Source organism: Podarcis vaucheri (assembly GCF_965113315.1).
Source record: "Podarcis vaucheri genome assembly, chromosome: 6".
In the NCBI taxonomy this organism is placed as follows: Eukaryota; Metazoa; Chordata; class Lepidosauria; order Squamata; family Lacertidae; genus Podarcis; species Podarcis vaucheri.
In genome coordinates this window covers 64,827,250-64,854,328 of record NC_138764.1, presented here as the reverse complement: position 1 = coordinate 64,854,328, position 27,079 = coordinate 64,827,250, and the positions used below count along the sequence as shown (strand labels likewise).

Genomic DNA, 27,079 nt, shown 5'->3' with positions numbered 1-27,079 from the left:
TCAAATTGAAGGTGCTTTATTCCCTAATTCTGAGGGTTTAGAATTGCACAGCTATATTTTCTAACAAGCATTCACACTAACCTTTGTGAATATTTCCAATACCACAACAAAAGTTATGCAAAGAGCAGGTATCTCTGCTCATGGGTTAAATTGCACAGTAAGAGAAAAACACAGCTCAATACATAGCCACGCAATAAGATTTCTGCACTTCAGAACTAGCACCATTCTGCACAAAGAATTGCTCATCTTACGGCTTTTACACAGGCAGCTGACAGAGTTATAATAAAGAACCCTTAGCCAGTCAGTCTGATGACTGCATGCTAATTTCCAGGTTGTATAGTCAAGAAATTTGGCTCACGGGTTTTCCACGTTTTGCTGCTAGCAGAGTTTGACATATTTCTTTCTGGAGTTCACATTCCCCTCTCTGGTAAAAAAATATATATAAATATACTTCTAAATATAAATCTTTATCCTTTAGTTATAATCCACTGAATGATGTTCCTTGCTCCGCAGCACCTGACAAGCGACGCTGCTATGCTATAAAGGTCCTGATCACCATCTGAATCTGTCTCTTACACACTGGGCAAGGTGATTGGCCTTTTTTCAACATTTTTGCACAAGAGAAACAGGCCACCAGGTGAGCTGTCCTTCCATGGACAATATTCCCGTTCCGTGGCCTCTTCTGACACATAATGCAAGGTTTCAGCAATTCTTTGCTACTCTCAAGGGACCATTTCTCTTTGTGCTTACCAAACTGCAACAAAGGCTCTTTGCCTGCAAGATCCAGAGAATCCACAGAGCTTCCAGGACGTAGGTTGGGTTTGATTTCTGATCTGCACGGGTCTTTGGACTGCATAAGTGGAGCAGATACTGTCCTTCGGCAGTCTGGGACATCTATCCCTTCTGTGTCCTCTTTGCTTTGCATTGTTGCAATGTTGGATGAGGAGAGAGAATGTGCTAACATGGGGCAGTCAGAGAACCAGTCTTTCCGCAAGGCCCAGCAGCGGAAACAGTACCGTTTAATGGGAGAGTTAAACTTCTTGCATTTTGTGCACTGCCAATAGTCCTGATGAAAGAAAGACAATCAAACCAATCACAGGTTTGTGCATTCACATAAAGGCTTTCTTACAGTAGAAGCAGTAACCAGCTCCATCAATTCTGTTCTTAAGTCATGGATTAAGAGAATGGTTACTATCTATTCAAGAGTGTCCATAGGCACTCAGCACCCTCAGATACCCACCCTTAATTCCCACCAAAAAAACTCTTCCAATTCTAACCTTTTTTTAAAGGTGTTTCTTTTTTTGGGGGGGGGGGCTGTCTATGTTTAGCTCTCTCTGTGTTTGAGCAACACAAGTTTTGTTTTGGTGAAATGGGTATTTTTTTGTGTAACTATTTCTTAGATTTTCCAAAACAGTTGGGGATCATTGTAGTTGAACCCTCTAAATGAGATATCCTTTTTGCTGAACCTCATCTTTATTGTGCCCCTCCCATAATACCTTTGGAAGAAGAAAGTCTCTACCCTGTTCTCTATATTGAATTTTCAATGTCTTATTCCAAATTCAAAAGTAGATAGCTCCTTGAGTCAGTTAGAAGGATATTTCTCAGACTCTATAAATATATAAAATCTATTGAACCTACACAATTGATGGTGGCTTACTTGATTACCTCATATACCAAGGGCAATGGCTTTTTGAGTTTAGAGCTATAGTTCAGTTGTTTGGTGCCAAGGACAGTCCAATTTGTCAAACTGGCACAGACTCTAAACTATACTCAAGCAGCAGCAAAACTTGGTTCTGCATGCTATGAGGAACATGATGACTACTACTTCCATTGCAATGCAAAACCAGAAAAAGAAAAAATTGAGCAGAGAATAATGAAATAAATTCTGTTGTCCACTGATAAGTACTGAGAAAGTGTCTTTGTGCTGGGATTAAAAGGGCAATTTCAGAATCTAACCAGAACACTGCCACAATGATAGAGATCATATCTCTTCCCTCTCTATAGACTTGATTCATTTGGAAGACTAGAAACCATGAAACCTCTGTGCTGATCCACTGAGTATCAAAATGCTCCCACAATGACACAGAACAGTGTAGTCATGTAGTGAGACTATATTCAACCGGTTCTGTAAAAATATCCCGATGAATATATTCCAGGCAGCAAAAGTTTATCTTTTTTGTCCCTTTTCCAAATGTGGAAAGATCATGACCAAATGAGATAAGATGGGATGCAGACACACACTTCTTTTCACGTCTGCATCATTCATATATAACATGGGGATGGGGTGTTTTGCTTTAACTGTCAAGGAGTACAGGTGAAAAGGGCTGAAACCTCCTCCATTGTTCTAGCCAACTTTTCACTATTTCAGACTCACTACCTGAATCACAGCAAGGAAGGGAAAGAATACCTGGAACAACATTCTCTGGGGAGGCAAGGCTGCCTTCACCAGCACACTATTTTTACTGCTTAAGCAAGACACCCCTTTCCAAACCATACTAAAAGCATAGGCCCATGAATGATGGTCTACTTTGACCTTCAGTTATCAGTTTAGATATTTACTATGCTATAAGGGCCTCTAAAAACTCTATAGATGTTCTAAATCTCTCACTTCTCAGAAGATATGAATTGGTCACATATCAGTTTGTGTCACATACCAGTTTTCCTCAGCCACTTGCTAAAAACTGGCCTCTGAACACCTGAGCTGTAAGCTATGAGGTTAAAGTAGTTTTCCATACAGGAAATAAAGTAGTTTTTTATACTGGTCATAAACATACCCATAACCAGCTATCGGAAGAATGGGAAAATGGTAAGAAGGCTGAAAGCCTGCAACTAAGCAGACTGCAACTGTTGAACCATGGAAACTATTGTGTTCTGTTTCCTTAGCTCAATCTTTGGATGATGACAAGCTGAATTACCACCGGTTCAGATGGTCCAATAAAACCTACAAATTGATTTGACACATCTGCCCTTTTAAACACAATAAAGGGACAAAAAGATGCACTGTATTTTGTTGTTATGGATGCAATAAGGAACTTCAACTACCTGAATAAAAAAATGCTTCTAACTTTTTATACTCAACTTTGTAGCCAAATTAGGGCTATTATGCCTCAAGTACATTTACCTTGGAGGGAGGATCTATGTCTGTGTCATCGTTTAAGGACTGTGAATCTTCAAAGTCATCAGATGATTCAGCTTCACTCACCTGCAAAAAGTACATAACAAAAAGGAACATGTATGGCCATAAATAAATGCATCCCCCCCCATAAGAAAGCACTTCTTTACTGTCATTATTTGCATGCGGCACAAAAACAAAAATCTTGCAATAAAGAACAATTTGGATAAAAAGAAAGATGTAAAACTGTAAAATCAAAGCAGGTGTCAACACTGATGGCATTCTCCTATGACTGCCAGCAATTATGGTCAACTGATGCCTGTTTTGACCTAATGTTGCCCGCTACTTAATTCCTTCTGCTTCCAGAATTCCTTGCAGCCAGGGCCTACATTTAAATTTAAAATGCAGCAATATGGAAAAATTCTTTAGTTTGGCAAGCACTAGGTTAAAAGCCCACTTGTGTGCTATTGATGAGGCCAGTAGTGTGTGTGGTGGCCCAGAATGGAACCCCCATGTAAGTGTGGACTCCCCCGTATCCCACAGGGGAGCTGAAGAATGAATGTGGTTTGTCAAAAAGATTGAAAGCCACCGCACCAGATCATTGCAACGCTTTTAGTGACTGTATTCTCCCCTCACAACCCCCATGTCATCACTGCTATCTAGAGAATGGGAATAAATTGCATCTCGCAAAAGATCACAAAGCAAGACCAGTGTCCCATGGCCAAAATCCTATGCATCAGCTGCTAGTCTATGATGGTTCTCAGATTCTGCCCATCTGTAAAACAGATTAAATAACGAGTATGTCAGTTGACTCACTCATGCATTACTCTTGAGGGGGAAATCTGCAGGTTATTTTTTATGCAAGTTGTTCTAGTCTTAAAAACTTGCTGAAAATCTAGACATGAATTCCTGCGAACTACTGAAATATGGAGAGCTTCTCACCCATCTATTACCATGAAATGAATCACAGAGGGAACTGTCATCCAATGTGACAAGGCCATGACATTGCATGGAAACCTTTGCTAAAAAGAAAAATAAACCACTGAAAGTGCAAGCCATCAGATTACTAAAGATAATGGCAGAACTGGTGTGACAAAAGGTGTGTGAATCTGAATTTATAATATGGTTTATCTCTGTAGATCATGGCCTAAGTTTAAGATTGGCTTAACTATAATATGACACAAAATCACCATGAACCAGGAAACAAGCCTGATCCCAATCACCTGCTGAAAGGCATTCAGGAATATCCTGAATTCACGCACATCTGATCTAAAGATGAACACATGCAAATATATGGTTGCACAATGGTGAGGTGATTTAAAGGCAGATCACAGACAGATGCCTAGGTTCACATAAATCCACACGATCACAAATCTTTCATCTTTTTGTTAAGCAAACCGGAACAGGATGGGCAAGGTGAGAAATAGGCAGGAAAATCTGGAAGGGGTTATGGAAATTGTAAGAACCACTCATTTCACAGCCCCCTCCTCTCTCCACTGGCATGCATTGGCAAAAATGTATGAAAAAACCATTAGAGTCCAAGGCTAGTGGGCTCCCATAGCTCCAACAGGATAGAACTTATCCAGTACTCCCTAGGCCTCTGCATACTTCTGCTTTGCCTTAACAAGAGGTATACTTTCCTCTCCCCCCCCCCTTTCTAGTGTTGGTTTGTTGCAAAATTGTTATGTCCGTGCTTCGGTGGGCCTTTTAGAATAGTTAGGTATCTTTTACTCCTTAATTTGGGTGTGTATGTATTGTAATTTGCTACCAGCGTAGACTAACTTTGCTGTCTAAAGCAGCATATTTATATTTCCTGTATGACTCCTATTTTCTATAATAAACTATGCTTTCTTTCTTTATTTCTTTGTGTGACAGCTTCTTGTAGGCATAAAATTAAGGGTTAACAACACATCCATAACAAACACATGTCATAACTCCAGCAAAACATCCTAAATCTCTCAGCAGGATGTATTTGATCATACATGAGTGCTGGTGGCGCACATGTGAGTCTAGGAACACACTTGTAGAAAAAGTAGTAGTAGTAGTAGTTTAGATTTGATATCCCGCTTTATCACTACCTAAGGAGTCTCAAAGTGGCCAACATTCTCTTTTCCCTTCCTCCCCCACAACAAACACCCTGAGATGAGTGAGGGAGAGACTTCAGAGAAGTGTGACTAGCCCAAGGTCACCCAGCAGCTGCACGTGGAGGAGCGGGGACACAAACCCGGTTCACCAGATTACGAGTCTACCACCCTTAACCACTACACCACTGGCTCTCATAACACTGGTTCTCTTTAGTGCTCTGATGGGCTTACACTTCCAGCTTAACATCCATGCTCATTTGGTAGAACAAGCACCATTCAGTTCCTTTGCTCTCGGGACTTACAGTTTTGCTGCCATCTTTTCCTTCTTCACTGGCATAGTCACAGTCAATTGTTTTAGCTGGGATTGTAACACCAAACTGATCCGAAGCAGCTTCATTGAGGAACCACAAGTCATCAGTGGTATCTGAAACAATGGTGGTGTCTACATCCTAGAGCAAAAAGAGAAGACAGACATGGCATTTACTGATCTACAAAGACTTGTTCTCATTATATTCAATGATGCCTGAATAAAGCTACAATATATGATATTGCAAAATCCCTTCACCACTGAATCAGAAATGATGCCAGAACAACTTGGTAGAGCATCGTAAAAACATGCTCTCATGTTGCCACCCTTAGGAGGCATACACTCATCCAATACAACAGGACTTGACAGTGCTCTGGACACCTCTTGAGATTCAACTACTGTAACAGTGGAGTCAAGGTCCTGGCAGATGCAAGCAATTTTATCCTTAAAATGATTTGTAAACCAGTCACAGCAAACTACAATTGATTGTCACCTCCTTCTGGCCAAACCGTAAAAGGCCCTGCACTACCTGGAAAAGCTCTGCTGGATGGCACAATTAGAATGTGATGGAAGCAGCAATGTATGCTTTCTTTGCTGTCTTCACTGTCACTACATAGGCTCGATGATGAGCCCTCAGCAGTGTTTGACAGCATTCAAATGAATGATTCAAAGTCTTTGCAGGTGCCATTTACCCTGCACTACTTTCACAAGTCATATTTTGCAGGCCATTTCTTTCCTGAAGTCTATCTATCATCAGCAAAGTCAAACTATGGAGAGTCTCAACAGTAAAGAACGCTTGAGCTGGAAAGAGTCTATAAATATCTCAGGAATTAATGTTGACCAACATTTACCTGATTCGTATGTATATCAGTTGAGCCATTACTTCTAGACTTGTAGTTGTTTCTCAGATTCCCTAAAAACCACCATGGAAGACCAGCTACATCCCACTCTTCAAGCACCAAATCCAGTGTGGGTTGTTCTTTTGAAAGGTTATCTATAGGAAACAACCGAAGTTCAGATTAAAATTAATTATTTTCAACTGACTGATAATCCTACGCATTGAGACACAGCTCACTCTGAAATTAATATCCTTCTGCCTGAAGTACTTTGGCAGGAGTAGCCAAGATGGTTGTAGACACCAACTCCCATCAACCCCAGGGAGAATGAGCAATAGCTAATGTGAGTGATAATCCCCAACATCAGGAGGGCACCATATCAGCTACACTTGCATGAAGAAATAAGGCAGAGCAAAGCATATAGATACTCTCAAAACATAGGAAACTGCTCTATACCAAGTCATACAATTCCATCAAGTTTAATGTTGTTCACAATGACTGGTAGCTGATATCCAGGGCTTCAGACCATGAGTCTTCCCCTGCAGACCCACCTGGATATGCCAAGGCTTGAACCTGGGACATTCTGCATGCAAAACAGATATTCTACTACTGAGCCACCCACCTTCCCCATGGAATAACTAAATGACTCCCCAGCAAGACTCTCTGCCATTCCTTAAAGATTATACAGATTGTAGGACCTTCAAGTTCACTTTTGCTCACATGCAGTATCAATTTTGATAAGGGGCTGTTGTTTCTGTAACCGTTTCCCCCTTAAATTCAACTAAAATCAAAGGACTCACAGACAAGATGATCAGAGCGGGATGTTTTTAAACCATGTGACTCCAGCTACAAAAGCTGTGGCTGCTGTACAGATTCTCAAGCTGGAGTATTGTTTAGGACAGAGGTTTTCAACCTTTTTGAGTCCATAGCTCCCTTGACCAACTACATTCTTTCTGCAGCACTCCTGTGGACCTCAGGAGCCCAGTTATGTCACCCCTTGCCTGCAAAGCTGGCAGCCTCTTATCCTTTTTCCGATACCCTCCCTTGTGGAGTGTTCCCTCAGCATCCTCTCCCTTCTCCTTGGGAGTCCTCTGGGCAGCTGCTGCTGCTGCTGCTGCTGCTGCTGCTCTGGTCTTTGAGCTGTCCCCCCTGCCCCAAAGAGAGGTGCCTCCTCACACTGCTCCACATGGGCCTGGGACTTGTCTGTCTGTTCCCAACATCAAGAGTTGGTGGACTGGCTGACTGGGCTCCCTCGTCATCTCAGCTCCTCGCAACCAGCACCAGCACCAGAGGCACCATTTGCCTGCAGAGCTTGTAGCCAGAGCTACTGCAATAAACAGCTGTGCAAGCCTTTGGGAGGCAGAGACACAAGAGGACATCAGAAAAGCAAGGGAAGGAAAGAGGGACAGAGGCCAGTGTTGCCCGCACGGCACCCCACTGGTTGAAAACCACTGGTTTAGGAGGCTTCTTTGGGAGGTTTTGTTGGTGTTATATTTTTGTATCTTTTTTGTTAGATCTTATTATGACTTATGTGGAATTGTTTAATTTTGTCACATACCTTTTGATTTGTTTATTGTGTATGACTCCTTAATACTTATGTAAATCTTTTCATGTTGTAAGTCACCTTGGACATGGTTTTAACTAAGGAAAGGCAGCATTCAAATAAAATGATGATGATGCATCATATCTGCCCCCAACCCTTGTCACAAGATTAAGCTCCTGCCATCCAAAGAAACTTTTAAATAAAAAGGCACATTGCCTACAGTGAGATGCCATCCCTATCTACCACTAGTCAATACTACTGACAGGACACACATTTCTACAAAATGCACAGAAGGACTCTAATGAGGATAAAGAACCCACCTGTTACAACACACATAAACAGAGAACTGTGACTTACTCTTAGTGCTTGTTGACCAATGTGTGAAGTCTGAACCTGTGCATATAATCACATATAACGGAAGCAATACTGAGAATAGAGCCCAGATCCGAATATAATAAAGAACAGCAAAATCTTGGCCAAATGTAGAACAAAGGAACTCATCTTGTGGCAGTCATGGCTTTCATCAGCTTCAAAGACTTGTACTCACCTTCATCCTCCTCTAACATATTCGAGACAGACAAGGCAGGTGTGTCAACTTCATTCTCTTTTCGCCCATAAGTGCAATTTCTGTCTGTGCTACTCTGCTTAAAGGAAGAAGGAGAGAGAGACTCATTAGCCCAACAGGTCTTAAAGAGACACAGGGATGTAACACTTCCTTTCTGAGTCACCAGTTGCAGAGCAACAACGAGGAGTTAAGAGTGTCAAGGTTTGAGCATACAAAGCAAAATTTACAAAGCATATTAACCAATCAAGAATCTGGTAATATCAAGCAGCATTTCTACGTTATAAACCAGCAAAATAAATAAATAAAGCCGCTATCTACTAGTGACATCTAACTCCTTACCTTCATCACATCATATAACTCTTTCTTAAGCTGGCCTAAATGTATCCAACAATAGTACCAGAAAAAAAGACCTGCCTGGTATTAGAAGCGTTTAAAGAAGGACACTACTAAGTAACTCTAAATCACCCTCTGTTCAAAAAATCCCATCCAGGAATACTGACAACAACACAAGCTGGTGTGGCTGAGGACAGGAAGTGTTACATCCCAGTAAACATGTTCAGAGAATGGAACTCTGTTAGGTAGAGAACAGAGAATGGTCACTCTGTCCCTGGTCTGTGGACTCCCCAAAACTTCTGAGGAAGGCAGAAGCCCACCTGTCAAAAAATTCAAAAGTTCTAGCAGTCCACCGTGAACAGGTACAGAGAAGGGGCAACTCTGTACGACAAAAGAAACCACCCATCAGGGTTTACCTTCAGTTGTTCTTGACTTGGATTATTCGTGCTTTGATCCTTTGCGAGAGCAAGTCTCTGTGCAGCATCTAGACAGCAGGTAAAGAAAGAAAAAACCTTCCCTGGTAATAACCATTCTCACAACACAGAGGGGTCCCTTGACAAGCAACCAACAAATAGGTTTGGCAGCTGTAGGGTTAGAAGTGTTAAAGATGAGAGTATATAGTCCTATCCATCAAAAACCTTGCTCAAATTCCTACGCTATTCACACTTGAGGAATGGAATATGCGCCTTCAAGCTCCTGACCCTTTAGCTGCTCATGTTCTGGCCTCCTACATGGCACTTTGTGCCACATCTTCCTAGCACTTTCAAGTGAAAAACGGCTGTAAGCGCCTCAACATTAGAACAGCAAGTTTAATGGGAAAAAGAAAAGGGGTTCTAGATCCCAGGCTCCAATTCTGTTTTCAAGCAACACAGAAGTGGCATGAAAACACCTTGCTCAAGATACATAAACCAGCTTATTAACCAACGCATAGAAATGTACCAATGCCCATCCATTCATTACTTCTGCTAATGCTCAGCAAGCGAGACAGTTTAGTCCTTTCACTGCTACAAAGGAAGATCTGCTCCAGCAAGGCCTCCATCCTTGTGAGCAGGGTGGATAAAAATCAATTTTTAAAAAATTAATGAATAAATCAGATTTTTTATTTAAGTTGGATTTTTTAAAATAAAATGCTTTTGGAGGAAAAATCTAATCTTCTATTTAAGTTACATTATAGTCCAAAGGCTATTCATCAGAAAATAAGGATTTGTTTTTAATTATGTAGCATGAGGCTTTATATGCAACGTTTAACTTTTTTGGTAAATGAATTCCATTAATTCATTCACAATGTCATGCTCTTCCAGAGGTTTCTGTAAGATTATTTGGGGCAGTTTTTCTAATGAGAAGTTATTATCACAGATGCTTGTTTTTGAAGTTCTCAAAAGTGTGAATTTGTGTCTGCAGAGATAACATGCCTTTTCTTCACAGGCAAAATGTTATAAAATAAGCATACCGAGTTGAGGAAAAATCCTTAATCCCATTGTTCCTTTGCAAATTTATATACACAGAATCAACCCCTTACTTCTTAAATGCTAAGTTCCAAGAGGTTCAATGAATAGATTGTTTGGAGTGGAATAGATCTGCACAAGTAGCTAAGTGTGAAGCAGTAAAAATGAAAGTGCAACCTTGTGAGCAGAATACTCAAGTCTTGGGATCTTTGCGTAATAATTGTGCAAGTCAGTTGCATGTCTGTGCAACTCGAGACAAGTGCTGAAGGCACTTCAGGGCTGCCAACCTCTTCTCAATCCCACTGGGTTCCAACAACTGCACGAACACTTAACTGTACAGAATAGGCACCTGAATATAGAAGCAAATCCGGGGGGGGGGGGTGGAAACAGTAACTGGGACCTGTAAGTCCTTGGCGAGACCTTGAAGTGCTTGCCAGTCAACTTATAAGAGTTCACTGGTTCCAGGCCCTTCTTCCCAGGACTCGCCTGACATTGTCCAAACAATAAAGTCTCTACTTGGAACATCAGTCCTGCAGCAGGAATCCCTGAAATTCTCTGCTCCAGTCCTTGGTTCCCTTTTTCCAGCTTTCCACCAGCCTGTTTCTCCTCGGTCTGCTCTTTCTGCAAGCCTGTTCCAGCCTAGGCCTGCCAACTGTCTCTCTCCTCCCCTCTAGAAAAAGGAAGGCCAACCTATCCAAAGCCAGGGTTGCTGGGAGATATAGCCCCTATAAACAGTTAACTTATTAAACCTTACAATAATTTCATAATTATCTATGTATTTCTAAAAGTATAACCAAATCAGTAATTTTTGATATAACTACTCTGAACATTTATTATTCCAAAAATGAAATCTTCATCTGGTTGTAAATATTAAGATTATATCAGCAAAAATGAGTCTTTCTGTTAAAAAATGATTTAAATCAAATCTGACTAGTGATTTAAATCATGATTTAAATCGATTTGGTTTAAATCAAAGCCACCCTGCTTGTGGGCATTTACAGTAGTTTTCCAAAAATGGTCCAATAAACCAGAAACAGATAGGTTAGCAACAAATGAGGCTAACTGAAAAACTGCTCTCTAGCCAGAGAATGATGATTCAGGGCCACTTCACAGGAATTCCATCTTTCAATACTGATATTTGCACTGACTTGAAATGTGCAAATCCACTCAAATCAATTAGCTGTAATTAGCCAATAACAAAATTGGAGGGATAAAACTACGGTTAGGAATACTCATGCACTGAAATTCTATTGTGTATTTATTTGTGGCCGAAGTTGGGAGTCAGAATGCCCAAAGTGCACAGATTGTTCAAGCGTTTAAATGCTTGTTAATTTGTTAATAGTTTTCTTAATTTTTCAGGCCATCTCTTCTCTTCTGATTTTATTTGGTAGCGTCAATAAATTTCTGAAAGTTCACTTTTTCTATATTTTCCCCAATACCACTTTGTTGGGCTTCAAGAGTCACCCACTGAGTTCTTCTGAGCCACCCATTCGATTCTACAAACATCTCCAATGCAAGTGAACAAGATGCCCACTGAACTCAGGATGGCTTCAGAAGTCTCAGAGTGGTTTGTATATAATCCTGTCTTTATTAAACTATGGTTTATTAAACCACGGTTTAGCATTATGTGTGAACTGTGCCCAGCAGCTTAACTGGCTTGCTTACTGCCAAGGAACCATACTTGGATGTGGATTTTTTAAAACTATAGCTTAGTGATATACATGAACCCAGCACCCTTCCTTAACCATAATTTGGCCTCCCAGCCCAAGACACTCACCAAACTATAAAGGTGCAAGACAAGAGAACCTAGAAAACAAATCAAATTTTAGAGAAACAAACTATAGCTTAGCATTATCTGCAAACCAGGCCAAGCTATACTTTCTACTGTAGTAGAAGCCCACTTGTTTGCTCCTCAAAGGATTCTGTGGATCACTCAAGAACGTGCAAATGACTTCCAATAGTGCACAAATAAAGAACTATGCCACAATTAATCTTCATTAAAATTCCAAGAGAACATCACCAAAACACACCTTATGAATAAAAACCAAGCTGGATGTAAAACGTTATGAATGCAAACAAAAATGTGTATGTTATATAAACAGTGGGGAAGCCATAGCAGCCTCAGGCCTGTGAGAAGTGGGGAAACAAAGTTTAGTTTTCTCATTCTACCAAGGTTCTGAAGCTACTATTTTCATTTCATATGAAACTCCCAATTTTACCTGCCTGCAAATATGGCCAACTGGCACCACAAAAGTGATGAAGAAAAGTTCTGAAGCCTTAAATCACTGGGTGTTGGAAATAGCTCCTATCATGCACAATACAAGGGCCAGCTCTGCAAAGTCAGTTTTGTTTTTGGATCTTGCACCAGCACAACTCAAGGTGCATTCAGGCAATACTCAAATTCAACCTGAGGATATCCCCATGGTTGTCACCTAGGTGTGAATTACTATTACAAGAATGAACCGTCAATAATTGTTTATCACAGGATTTGCTCGGGCTGAATTTAAATGACTAATGAAAAACTGGTGCACAACTATCAAGAGTGGAGAGGATCACTACAAAAATTGGTTTTCCTTCACATTTTATTTGTGTTTCTCATGATTTCTATGCTTGCCATTTCATACGAGGTGAATACAGCCACTACTTGCAGGATATAGTTTGCCAACTAACTGGAACAAATATTGTTAAGTAGCTACAGTGGTACCTTGGGTTCTCGAATTTAATGCATTCCAGGAGTCCATTCAACTCCCGAAACGGTTCGAAAACCAAGGCAAGACTTCCGATTCGCTGCAGGAGCTTCCTGCACTCAACCAGAAGTCATGGAAGCCGCATCAGACGTTTGTCTTCTGAAAAACGTTCGCAAACTGGAACACTCACTTCCGGGTTTGCAGCATTTGGGAGCCGATTTGCTCGGGAGCAAAGCCGTTCAACTACCAAGGTACGACTGTATTATGTTCTATCATATTATTTCTTGCTTGTAAGCCATTTTTGGATTCATTTGAATGAAACACAGCATAGAAATAAAATAAATAAAATCATTTCCCCCCAAATGGCAGAGAGTGAGCAAATTGAGGACCTTGCCAAAAACGAGGGGGCATGGGAAGAGTTCCACAAGTAAATTTTTGTTAAGTTGCCAGACAAATAAAGATGAAAAATTGTATTTGATACCCCACGTGTTCTGTTCAAAATATAAGAACTGGAAATAAACCAATGGTAGAGTATGCATCAGGTATGGGGAAACTTGTGGTCCTCATTGTTAGTGGGCCACAACTTCCATTTCACCAATCGATCGTCATGCTAAATGGAGAAGATTGAACAAGAATCCAACAATAACTGGAGGGCCACAGGCTCATTTTTAAATCTCAATGATAGATAACCATTGGGATTCTATTCCCTGCTGACAAATTAAGCTAGTTCATCCATTTAGCGAATCCAGAGAAAGATAAATGAACTTTAGCCAGAGGAATGGATGGTATTTAAATACCATAAATAAAGGGTTAACCACAAAGATTTCACTTGGAGTGAAGGTTTTGTCAACTGTATTCACAGGGTTGTGTTTGACTATTACTCAGAACAGACCCACTGAAATAAATTACCTTAAGTTCATTCAAGGAAAAAAAAAAATCAGACAACCACCAACTGTATTTAACAATTTCATCATCCTAAGTCTTGAAACTATTGCCCAAAATGTGTCGGGGGTGTGAGAAGGCTGTAGTGTCTCAATACTTTAAACAGCAGACTTTACATGCTTTTACTTACCAAAATTAAATTTTATAAAGCAATGCATAAACTTGGCTAATATAAAATGAAACCTACCTGTAACAGTAACAGTAACAGAAGTCACATTCCGTTTCAGCATCTCATAAACTGGCCTGTGGAAAAGTATGTATTTTTAAAGTTAAGTTCATTCATAGGACAGATTGTGGTATTATCACACTTATCAAACCTTCTCACCCTTCCACTTAATCTTTAAAGAAAGTAGAAACAGCCAACATAGCCTGCAAATTTTCATAAGCCTAACTCATACAGCTGCCACCCTATCTAGAGTGCAAGCACAATTAAGTATCTCAAAGATTTTTAGGTTAAAAATGCATTTTATCCCTTTAAAAGGAATCTAGCTGTGGTGGGTTGACAAGCAATTTCTAAAAGAGATCATCAGGAGAGTAGATTTTACTTGTCTTTAATTACTTATTGAGATGTATGGCCTTTCTTTGGATTCCAAGTTTGTTACGACTGTGAGATGACATCTTGTCACATGAAATCTCATATTTTAAAGCAGGATTTTTGTGATCACACTGACCCCTGGTATGACAAACTACCCTATCAGACTCCTCACCCTCAGTTTAACAGTATCACAAATATAAAATGGAGAAAAGCCTTTACAGCTCTGTGGCTCGTCTAGGTGCTCTGCCGTAGTTTAAGGACACCATCGCCAGCTACCCTACGAAGGTAACATGCGGAGGTAACATGCCTGAAGACTTACCCCACTACAAACAAGTTTGCCCCAGCTACGAGGATGTAAGAGCAGCTTTCTTCAAAGTTTTAAATACCCCAGTTGAGTGATCAATTGGGCATTTGATTAACTTTTTATTAGGGGACATGTGCCCCCATACCTCTGAGAAAGTGCCCTGTTTTGCCTTTAGAGTGGCCATTTTAAGGAGAAAAGTTTGTGGGGGTGAGAAGTTAAGTTCTTCAGGCAGCAAACTCTTATCTGAGAGAACATCTGGTTCTAATATTTATTTTAGTGGTATAGTGTATTTTGTTCTGCTTTTATTCTGTTTTACGTATTTTATCTTTTGTAATGGCCTCGGGTAGACAAAATGAATAACAAAAAATGCAGTATCGTTGGGAGGCTTGGTTAAGCCTGCATGCAAGGCTAGCATTTTGTCCCATTCCAGGCCTCAAGGTCTGACCTACATATGCAACATAGCCAGGTGGTGTTAAGTGGCAACACAGAGCAGGTCATTAGGCAGAAGTCAGTTTTTGAATGACCACCTCTCCCCATTCTAAAAACTCCCTGCAAATAAAAATCAGCACGTAAGTTACAGAGCAAGGCTACAACTTCTCTTCCTGTCATGCTGGTTTTCTATTTGCTGTGCGGTTTTGTTTTAATATGGAGAAGAATTCGAAAGCAGCACTGCTGTATGTGACCAAAAGCAGCATAAGTCTATTTAATGAAGTGTCTTATGGCACCTTAAATACCAACACATTTATTGTGCCTTAAGCTTTCAGATACTAAAGTCTACTTCATCATATCCATGGCGTAACCCTCATCTGCAGCTACATATACAAATGTGATAAGGGTGGGGAAATAAGGTACAAAAAGTATACAAATAAGTGGCAATTTATTTATGGTGGAAAGTTTGTGAGACAAATATGATAACCATTTATAAGAGCAGTGGTAGGCAATAAAACAATCAACTAGGCACTGCTGAGTTAATCAACATCTGAAGTGTGAAAAATCCAATGACTCCATTGGATTTTTGTTTTGTTTTTTTCAAAACTTGTTTGTTTTGAACTGGGCCAAAACAAACAAGATGAACTTTAACAGGGAGAAATGCAAAGTATTGCACTTGGGCAAAAAAAATGTGAGGTACAAATACAAGATGGGTGACACCTGGCTTGAGAGCAGTACATGTGAAAAGGATCTAGGAGTCTTGGTTGACCACAAACTTGACATGAGCCAACAGTGTGACGCGGCAGCTAAAAAAGCCAATGCAATTCTGGGCTGCATCAATAGGAGTATAGCGTCTAGATCAAGGGAAGTAATAGTGCCACTGTATTCTGCTCTGGTCAGACCTCACCTGGAGTACTGTGTCCAGTTCTGGGCACCACAATTCAAGAAGGATACTGACAAACTGGAACGTGTCCAGAGGAGGGCAACCAAAATGGTCAAAGGCCTGGAAACGATGCCTTATGAGGAACGGCTAAGGGAGCTGGGCATGTTTAGCCTGGAGAAGAGGAGGTTAAGGGGTGATATGATAGCCATGTTCAAATATATAAAAGGATGTCATATAGAGGAGGGAGAAATGTTGTTTTCTGCTGCTCCAGAGAAGCGGACACAGAGCAATGGATCCAAATTACAAGAAAGAAGATTCTACCTAAACATTAGGAAGAACTTCCTGACAGTAAGAGCTGTTCGACAGTGGAATTTGCTGCCAAGGCGTGTGGTGGAGTCTCCTCCTTTGGAGGTCTTTAAGCAGAGGCTTGACAACCATATGTCAGGAGTGCTCTGATGGTGTTTCCTGCTTGGCAGGGGGTTGGACTCGATGGCCCTTGTGGTCTATTCCAACTCTATGATTCTATGATTCCATTCAATTCCAAATGAAGAGGCTTGAACTTCTAGATGAATTTTTATTTAGCTATTTCACACTGGAGTTCCCCTTTGAAAATCTTTTGTTCATGTATGGCCAAATACAGTAGATTTCAGTTAGATGCTTGCACCCCTAAAATACATTATGCTCAAAGGGGAAGGAGGGATCACTTGTGTCACGAGTTATCTATACCACCCAAGCTGAAGAGGGACCATAGATTAGAAAGTTGCATTACACACAGGAAACTTATTCTATGTATGTTTTAAAGATTTCCTACCTTGGGTCATTCACAGAGAAGCTTTCACAACCTAGAAGATCCCCCAGCTGGTCTCCTCCACAATACACCATGTGCTGCTGTTTTTTGTCATATAGCTGCTTCTTTGAGATATACTCCCCAAGGTAATGTACAAGCTAGGCAAACAATAAAAAAACAACTTAAGACATGCAGCAATAATTAAACCACTAAGGATTGTTCTCTATTACAACTGTTTCAGCATTTGTTGAACATTTTCCTCTGTAAATAACATCACACAACGATAGTGCTCCTAGTCAGTAAAAACACTGTTGTCATTTTATATGGCTTCCACCCATCTCATTTTATGAATTAAAGCTCTCTTATTTTATGAATTAAATCTTATCACATCCTTTGAACCAACGTAGATACTGAGGGTTGGATTCAACTAACACAGGGAGCTAGCAGAATGGAGGACAAGAGCTTCCACAAGTGCAACAGGGCTCTCCCATCCTCTCCTGCCCCAATTCCACTCTAGAGGGTCAGGAGAATCCCCAGAATACTGGTGGGGAGGAGAGGGGGAATCACTCCATCTGGCAAGCAGGTATGCTTGTGCTGATGGGGCAATTGAGACAACAGACTTTTAATTCCTCCAATTTCAGTCCTTTATCTTTCAGCTACCCACGTGGCGTAAGAGGGTCATATATACATCAAGTGCTCCCCAACCTGCAGGTCGTGGCACACAAGTGGGTTGAGAAGCCTGTGCAAGTGGGTCATAGGGTTGATAAGTAAAATCAGAATAATTGCCACCTTGAACTGGGCCTGGAATCATAATGGCAACCAATGTAACTGTTTTAAAATAGGGGTTCAGAGAATCGGAGTCATATGAGCCCTAAACGGAACTCCACAATCCAGCTAAAATGGAACTCCCACATCCAAACCGCTTTCCATGGCAAGAAAGAATGTGCAAATTTTTAAAACGTGAACATTTCTCTCTCTCCTTAGAAAGCAGTTTGCATTCAAAGCACTGGAGAAAGCACTTCAGGGATAACTCTGCAAACCACTTAAGGCATCAGCAACTGTGGGGGGGAAATAGGAAGCACAGAATAAAGAGACATGGGTAGTTTTTTATAGTCCATATTCATTCCCTAATTAGAGCCCCACTGGCTGGAGTTTGGATATATGGGGATCTCAAAGATGACACAACTGTAGATCTGAACGTTGATATCTGTGGACCTTAAACTGTCTGGAAATATAACCAATCTCGAGCAGGACTGAGAAACCACTGATCCTTCTAGCACTGCTGGACTATAACGCCCATCATCCCTAACCACTGGCCATGCTGGCTGGGGCTGGTGAGAATCAGAGTCCAACAACATCTTGAGGCTCAAAGGTTCACCATCCCTGGTCTACAGCTTAACAGTGGTAAACAAAAAGTGGCATTAGCTATAATGTAGGAGATGGTAATATGTACAGTGTACTTATTTATTTATTAAATAATAATAATAATAATATACCCCACTCAACTAGCTGGGTTGCCCCTGCCAATCTGGGTGGCTTTCAACACATATAAAAACATAATGAAATATCAAACATTAAAAACTTCCCAATACAGGGCTGCCTTCAGAAATAAGGCCAATAGACACAGTGCCCCATTGTGAGAGTTGCAAGTTTAAAATTAAGGCAGCGACCCTGCAATCAGATAATTCTTGAACTGCAAACCAGATCCAACTGAAGTGGTGCAGCCACATACTAGTATATAACACACAAGTGGAGCCTATCCCTCATGTAATACATTAAGCATAAAAGCCTAGTCACCCCTCTCTGTCTCCAGCAAAAGGGAGGGGGGAGTCTCACCTAGAGAAGATAAATGCAAAATGAACAACTACTAGCAGCTTCCACCCACTGCTGGGGGACAAGCCCTTACTGCGCTAAATGTAGTCTGGTGTGGCAAATTAACATTTTAACACTAAAACACCTTCCATTCAAAGTATTCAATTTGTTTTTTGCAAAAATATTAGAAGCTAAATAAGTTATTTAAATGCATAAGTGTTTAAAATAAGTCACGGAGCACTACAGGAATATCTGACACATTCCTAATGAAAAGCCACTGCATTTAATTCCTAGCTGACAGGATACCCCTGTAAATCACAGCTAGTGTCATTTTTCTAATCTTGTACACACTTTGCATTTTCATCTTAAAATAAATGATTTCACAGGGTGTCTTGGGTTTAGCTGACAAGACATTTCCAATGAAATGAGAGAAAATAAAAACTTTCAAGCTTCAATTGGCAACAAGAAACATTTCTAACAGTCTCTCAGGATTACAACTAATGCAGTTTCCCTCCCACTCTTTAATACTGACCGATAGCCCTAAATCATTTTATAATAGCTATTCAACAATAAAAAAGCTGCTGCTCTTTTAGCATCTGCAACAGGCAGCTCAAAAAACCTTTTGATGAATAAAACACACACCCATGGCAATAAGGATGTGTGCCTATTTCACATGAAAGGTTCAGAAGTGCTGAGACCAAAATCTGCCCCTCCATATTTCAACCTCCATGCTCAAACTAGGGGATGCATTATTAAAAATAGTTATGGATAGTCTTTAGGGACACCCTCCCCCTCCCCCTCCCCCAAAAAACCACTTTCACCAACACTGCTCACTCAGGTTATTGGGAAGAAGCAGAAACATTTCATTCTAGCAACTAAATTATCCAGAATAAACTTGCAAAATTACACACAGCAGCATATCAATCACCAGAAGGAAATCAAAAGGTAACAAACTGGAAATGTTAAGCGAGCAGATGAAACAGCATCTGAAAGTGGCAAATGCTTGTGTCAAATACACATTGACCACCAAAAAGAAGTAAATATTAGGGAGCATAAGACAGCATATATAATTCAAAGACCATATGCACAGTCCTCATTTTGTGGAAGTTACCATTACACTTTCCTGTTTCAACAGCCTAAACGGGGAAGTGAGAGGGGTTTTCCAATAGGGGTGAGCCAAAATGTGTTTGCAACTTCATTTGTTTGGGCTATGAAGTCAAAGGGCGGCATTTCAGCAATATTAGGTGTGGTTGAAGAGTAGCACAGAAATACATAAAATAAGGCAACCATCAAAACTGTTTCCAATACAGAAGAGTGTACGTATCAACTCACCTCCTTTAGTGTGAAAGTTTCACCTTGAGCACCTGCAGCTCGCAGAATCTTCAGGAGTGGCGGTTTTGGTCGTAGCTAAGATGTGATAAAGAGAGTTTTCTATAAGTCATGTTCCATAACTTGTGTGAGGTGACAGATTAAATGCTGCCCATAACTATCCCAGAACAGTAAACTAAATGCTTCATGCAAGCCTGAAACACACAGCTGCAATGTCCCATTCCCACCAATGCACCTTTGAAACAAATAATTCTAAGGAGATGAAGTCACTACAAACAATGCATAACCTCAATGTAAATCATACATTTCACTTTACCAGAGAGAGAAAGATTTAAAGAAAACGAGCATGAGAAGTAACAGCAACATACAAATCCGAAGTATCATACCACACATGTTGCTTCCCCACCCTCTCTCACTGCAGCAGTCATAATACCCAATTAGGGCCACAATTATATCAACTCCAAGTGAAACATTATATGAGAGCTTTCATAAGGCTGAAACAATGAAATGCCTGAAGCAAGAAGGCCCATTGGTCTGTATTAAACACCTCATTACCCTCTATATTCCCAATGCTAAAATGAGAGACAAAGGTGAAGTGTTGATATGTTCAGGCTAAGCGGGCAGAACAAGGGAGTTAGCAACCTAGAGTCATTCTAGACCAGTTTCAAAATTACACTGGTTGTACTGACTCCCATTTTCCCGCATGTCTGTGAAGTTATGCAGTTCTGTGTCACCAACAGCTTTTAATCACACAGTTTCCAAACAGTACCGAGGCAGCAAATGCACTGCAAATTCCAAAATGTTACCCATCCTTAGCTCAAGATTTTGTTGGAAACTGTTTCCCAGCACTCTCACTACAAATTGAAAAGACCAACCATTTAGGGACTCCTGTGTTTTCCGAAATCAAGCCCAAGGGAAGCATCAAAACTGCATGCCTGCTTTTGAAACCGTTTGCGGGCAGCAGGACACAAATTAAGCTCACTTAAAGTTCAGTGCTACAGTAATCAAACACAAGGCTCACACACAACCAAATAATTAAATGAGAGAATAGTTCCAGATTCCAACTTAAGGGGCCTCTGTCATATGGGTTGATTTCTTCATTTTAAGACACCCTGCCCTCTGCATTTCATACTAACTCCAAAGAGGAACACCTGAACCACCTCAATGTATTTCACTTGGGACCCTAAGAACTCCAGCTTAGCCAAATTGGATATAAAGATTAGATTATTCTCAGCTCCCCAGGATACTAAATTTGACAGCTAATATATGGCCATTAACTCAAATGTCTTTATTATTCAATATTTTCTCCCAGCAGTGAGAATAAACAAACATGCTTAATCATATTACCTGGGAACTATGATAGATAGTACCACTCCTAAATTAATATACTAGGGAACTAAATCCCAATGGAAAAGCCAGTTGTCATTAATGGCAAATAAAGTTAGAAGCTGAACTCCTTCCTGTGTGATTAGCACCCACTGTTGACTGCACTTGTCTTTCCCGCTTCCATCTATATTGCTGCATGTTACACCCCCTTTTCCAGCCACTTCTGGGTCACCGTGATGCATGTGTGGTTGCGCATCAATTGGACATGTGTAAATCGGTCGTTGCCTGTATTTATACATATATACAACCAGAGCCTACAATGGAGGGGTTCACAGCATTAACAGCCAAAAATGGTATTGCTTCTAACATACCTGCAGTTTTGGATTCAAGCCAAATGAAACATGGCACGTGCGCTCTCTCTCTCTCTCTCTCTGCCTTTCCAGTCTGACCTTCTGGTTCAAATAATACAAATCTGACCTTTTGTCTTTCTAACAGACAGCTGAGGGAGGGTAGCCCACCCATTTGCCCTCTGACTGGAGCCACTCCCTTTGTTCCACTTAGGACCCATATTTAGCAGGCCTTTAGCAGGCTGGCCTGGCTATTCCAGCAATAGAATACATGCTGGATCCAGGAATTAAAATGGAGCCCAGGCTTCAGTCAAACCCCTCCTCCCAAAAAACTCATAATAATAGGTTACCTGTTTGACTTGTTGAGGTGATGTTCTGCAGGCACTCTCTGGTGATAGATATTGTGTAGAGGTGGAAGATGACATTTTGGCAGTGAAGTAGCTGTCTGTCTTCAATACAAGCCTAAATCCAAAATAAGATTTACCAATTAGTCTGAAAGAAAGCACACACAGAACTATGCCAGAACAGATGCTATTCAGAAGCCTTAGAAAACCTTTGGCACAAAATTAAATAATAGGATCCTAGGAGTACTTACATGTCTAACATTAAGCCCACTCTATTACTATTTTTTAAGTTTGGTTAACAACTTTAAAAAATCCAACACCTACTAGTCTAACATAAATTAGGCAATTATGAAGGAAATGCCTGCAACTCCTCATTTATTGCACCTTAACTATATAGTTTTCCTCTTTTTCTAGAGACTAGTGTCTGAAACAACTTCTTCGAAGTGCAGTCCCAAGCAATCTTTACTCTTCTGACCCTTTGAGCCCTAATATAACCAAGTCCCCTCTGGCATGTTGAGGCAAATCCCTAAAACAGTGACTGTTAGGATGAGTCACTTGAACACTAACAGCTGAGTCATTAAACTAGTACCCAATCATGGTTAACTTGGTCAGCAAGCAGGGCTGGGGCAAGGAACTGAATGTACTAGTGCTTAAAGCTAATGATATAATTACAGTTTATCCTATAAACTGAAAAGTTCCACAAGTGTTTACGAAAAATACAGTATGCTATATGCAGAGCTTTCAAATCAGCAAGCTTTATTTTCACTCAGTTCCAGCAAAGAAAGCATGAGATAGCAAAAATCCCTAAATCAGAATCCAGAATTATTTATTGTGGCACCATTTACAATAAACAGCCAGTTAAAATGGCGGTATCAGAGCTCTCTCCTATAGTATTTATTCTGAAGTAAATCATACTGAAGCATGTATGGACATGAGCTTTATTACAAATGTTGGGTTTGGTATGGATATTGCAACTTGTGGAGAGACTGTGATATCTAGAGGCTAAATGAGATGGCTACTAAATGATAAGCATGAGATCTCAGTAGATCTATGGATTGTGTATTATCAGATTTAAACAAATCAGACTGAAAAGTCAAACTGATTAAAAACCTATGCAACCTATGTACAGACACAAACTTAGTATGTATACATTAATTAATTAAATAGAAAAAGGATTACATCCAAATTCCAATATTTCAGAATGAAATTAAGGGAAGACGTTTTACATGCACTGAATTGACAGCCTTTTTCTCTAATGTGGCAGTTTTCAAAATAACTATAAAACATGTACAGACCTGCATGTCCTAGTGGTGGGGTTTAAAATAACAGGCTAGGAGTAATGGAAGTTCATGTCATGTTTCTTAACCTCTGACGGAATAAGTAAATCCCTCCAGCTGGATTTTCCATAGTAAAGAATACTAATAGTAAGCTAAACCAGGTTTGGATCTTTGGATAACCTTGTAAATGATGGCTGGCAAAAAGTATGACATCTATGTATAACTATGACTTTCTCTTAGAGCTCACAACAGCGCTTGAAGTTTAAGAATTCAGAAAATAGTTTTAAAACAGCTAAAAAATATATTTAGCTTAACAGAACATGATGACCACAATTTATTTAAAACCATAAAACACTAGACACATGGACGTACTTCCCAATAAAATAGATGTTCATAAATGTTCCAAGCAAATGCATACTAATGTGTAAACCACATGTCTGAAACCCACAGAAAACCATTTTCTCTCTCCCAAAATGACCTCAAATATTTCTCTGCAAGGTCAAAGGAAATGGGGGAAATCTCCCAAGTGTGTCTGTGCTCACAAATCCTGCCTTAAGGGTGCATTTATTGTGTGAATAGGGTGAGCATTTGTCCTGGATTCAGGAATTAAGTAGTTATAACAACAGAAGAGTGGTCAAAACCCAGATAATGCAATCAGGTAAATGGCAGACAGGAGATAAACAACACACTCAGGATTCTGTTTTAGACCGCCCCCTGTGATGTATGTATGATGTGTTGGGGGAGGTGGTCCTGGGCTACACCCCTTCTGTGATGTATGTATGATGTTTCTGGGGGTGGTCTGGAGTTTGAGGGTGGGCAATTTCAAAGTCTATACAGTGGAAGCTCGGGTTGCGAATGTGATCCGTGTGGGAGGTACGTTCGCAACCCGCAGCACCACGTCTCCGCATGCGAGAGTTGTGATTTGGCACTTCTGCGCATGCGCAACGTGCGAGTGTCGAAACCCGGAAGTAACCTGTTCCGGTACTTCCGGGTTTGGCGCAGTGAGCAACCTGAAAACACACAACCCGAAGCGTCTGTAACCTGAGGTATGACTGTATAAGGGTGGACGCACCTCTATTTTGAGTCCCTCCCCCCACCTCCTGTGAGGGGGGGAGCACACTGTTGCAACAGCTTTAATAAAGATCAGGCTGACTAGCTGCTTTGCTTCTCAATATTCTCTGGTTAGTCTCTGTTATTTTCTCCTACTGATAGAGAACCTACAAAAGGACTCTACATGGGCTCTTGGGTACCCCATAAGGGAAAAGAAGCAGTTTTTTCCTTATAACAGGTAGAATTTCCAGTACATACTAGTTGAATGACTCCGCTGTTCAAGTGACTCATCTGAACACATTCACTGTTTCAGGACTTGCCTGAGCATGTCCTAGGGGACTTGGTTTTCTTTGGGTTCAAAGGGTCAGAAGAGTAAAGATTACTTGGGACTTCACTTTGAAGAAGCTATTTCAGAGGAAAGATAAATACCCCATTAAGGTCTAATAAATGAGTTGCAGGCTTTTCATTCATAATAGCTTTATTTATACTTGACTGGTAAGTGTACCTGTAGGTTTTTTAAGTTGTCACCAACTGAAAAAAGAGTAATAAGGTGGTCTTAGTTTTGGTCATGTAAGTATCCCCTAGGATCTTATCACTTATTTTTGTGCCCAATGGTTGTAAATTGCCATGAGATAAGCAGCTATAACAATATTTGGGAGAGGGGGCAAAAACACTTTGTTGCAAGCTGGTACTATCAAGTATTGCAGGGGGTTAGGGTTGGACGAGATGACCCTTGGGATATCTTCTAATTCTACAATTCTGATTCTACAAGCATTCATTTATGCCCTTTAAGATGACACAGAAAAATGTGTAGAAATACTATCCCACATGCTATAACAGTCATCCAGAATTCTGAGATCACAGAAAATGATCAGTCCCCCGTGAACTGTTTGGGGACTTAAACAAGTGATGCAGTGAGAATGCGCCTGTTCAGGATACTACTTTCTATTTGCCTTCCACCCATCCCCAACAGTCAGTTAGTATTCTGTTGCAATGGAGGATGTCAAGAACTCACTGGGCTGTTGAGTTTTCCAAACCTTAGGGTTCTTGTTTTCCTAAATATGTTTTTTTTTATTTCTGGGAACCTTGGGCATTCCCTCAAGCCTGGTAATATCTCCAGCTTGTGTATGGAAGGTGTCGTTTCGGTTATATAAAGACAGGCACTCCTAGAATTGAGATTGCCGCACGATGATGAGCATACATTGCTGTCTACTTATTGTTCACTTTCCAATGCATTACTAATCTCTTAAAAATCACTTCCTTGTTTCTAAGCTTTACTTAAAATGGCTAGGCAGGACAACTAAGCAGCAAATGCCGTCTGTCATTCGGCAACTTTCATTTCAGCGTCTTACGTAAAAATGACGGGCGCACTGAATGATGTAAGGACCTGCGCACTCCCTTATTTTTAAACTTTCCCTCTAAAATATTTAACACGTTCTCCAACCATTTTTCCACGATGTCAGAGCCAGCTCCGGATTAGTTATAAACAAACTCAAAAAAGTAATTTCAAAAGTTGCTGGGGAGGGGAGCAAAGAAAGATACTTTAGACAACGCCCTTAGTGATGGGGTGCTTACACAAAGCACAAGTGCATGGAAGACAGATGAAAGATACCCTTCCTTTAAATAAATAAATAAAAAGCAATGTGCCTGAACTTGGCGAGTTTAAATATGAGAAACGTCAAAACAAGAGCTAAGCATGTGTGCAAATGCCAGTCCTTTAAAAAAAATATACTTGCTTTAATTTTGCTTTTCGGTCAAGTTAATGCTGTAATGATGATGACCCTCCCCCGTGTTCTCCCCTCCTTACACGAAAGAAAAAGGCAGTCAAAAGTCCCATAATGCCCAAGTGCTATTGATCCAGCAGGGACCTCCCCTCTCCAAAGCCTAGCAAGCGGTGCCTTCTCCCACAGCCTGGAACTGGAGACTATGGAAGACAATCTTACTCAGCTAGGAATGAGGGCCAAAGAAGAAGACTCTTCTACGCCAAGGAAAACAGAGCGTCTCATAAATGCTTGGTGTCCAGAGCAGCTGCTTCACGGCCCCCCTCGCAACACGCCACTTCCAACCTCCCAAGACTAACATTTGCGCCCGCAATGACTCCAGGAGCCACAGTTGCCAACTGAGCAGGGAAGAAGAGGGAGAGGAGCAGCCTGCCTGCCCTTGCTCCCCCCCCCACACACACACCTCCGCTAGCAACCGTTCCCTATATTAGCGTGTAAAAACACGCAACCGTGGGCGCAAGTCGACGGACAGCGCTTTTTACCACAAGGGCTTTTCTGTACATCCCAGGTCAAGGGGGCTCTCGAAGCGGCCGGTCCAAAAAGTCGGCAACCCCCGTCCCCTCCCCGCGGCTTTCCCCCTCCTGCGCTTCCCCGCCTCAGCCCCGCCACCGACCCGCCTTTTCCCTAAAAGTTCCTTTCGCTGAGGGGGAACTTGGAGCCCCCCCCCGGAGCTGTTCGGCATCCGGCCACCGTTCGCCCTCCTACGGAGAAGCCGCGAAGCTCTCGGGTCCCTCACCGCCTCCTCCGGGACTCACCCTAAGGCCGCTCCACGACGCCCAGCAACTCCCGGCTAATTACGGGGGGCGGGGCGGGGTGGGGAGGACGGGGCGCTTAACAACCCCGGCGGCTCGTCGCCTCCATCTTAGCGAGGGCGGGAAGGCAGCAGGCCTCGGTTTCCGCCCAGCCTCTCAACATGGATACCCGCGCACTTCCGCCCAGGCCGCAGGGATAGGCCAGCGCCCACGTGCCTATGGCGGGACCAGCGACACGCGGGAACAGCTTACAGAGAGTCTCCCGCCAA

At 41.2% G+C, this 27,079-nt stretch overlaps 1 protein-coding gene across 2 annotated transcripts; it reads right to left on the bottom strand.

The window, feature by feature from the left end:
* On the bottom strand, window positions 1-26,951 carry MDM4 (MDM4 regulator of p53). Of its 2 annotated transcripts, none has more exons than XM_082228498.1 (11): window positions 26,814-26,951; window positions 21,957-22,068; window positions 19,937-20,011; window positions 16,817-16,950; window positions 14,042-14,097; window positions 9,197-9,264; window positions 8,430-8,526; window positions 6,355-6,497; window positions 5,499-5,645; window positions 3,122-3,202; window positions 1-1,066 (listed from the first exon to the last, which is right to left on the bottom strand). In XM_082228498.1, exons 2-11 carry the CDS (start codon window positions 22,029-22,031, stop codon window positions 533-535), a joined length of 1,410 nt encoding a protein of 469 aa, XP_082084624.1. In that variant the 5' UTR covers window positions 22,032-22,068; window positions 26,814-26,951; the 3' UTR covers window positions 1-532. The 2 variants fall into 2 exon arrangements, with proteins under 2 accessions (XP_082084624.1, XP_082084625.1); XM_082228499.1 differs by having other exon boundaries at window positions 8,430-8,523.
* Between the last annotated feature and the right edge of the window lie 128 nt (window positions 26,952-27,079).

Bases quoted from the DNA above. Each gene is read 5' to 3' on its own strand.
- MDM4 (XM_082228498.1), bottom strand. From the start codon at position 22,031: ATGTCATCTTCCACCTCTACACAATATCTATCACCAGAGAGTGCCTGC. The intron at 8,527-9,196 runs GTAAACCCTGAT...TCTTCCTTTAAG, and splicing joins CAAGTCAAGAACAACTGAAG to CAGAGTAGCACAGACAGAAA. The intron at 1,067-3,121 runs GTAAATGTACTT...TTCTTTCATCAG, and splicing joins ACATAGATCCTCCCTCCAAG to GACTATTGGCAGTGCACAAA.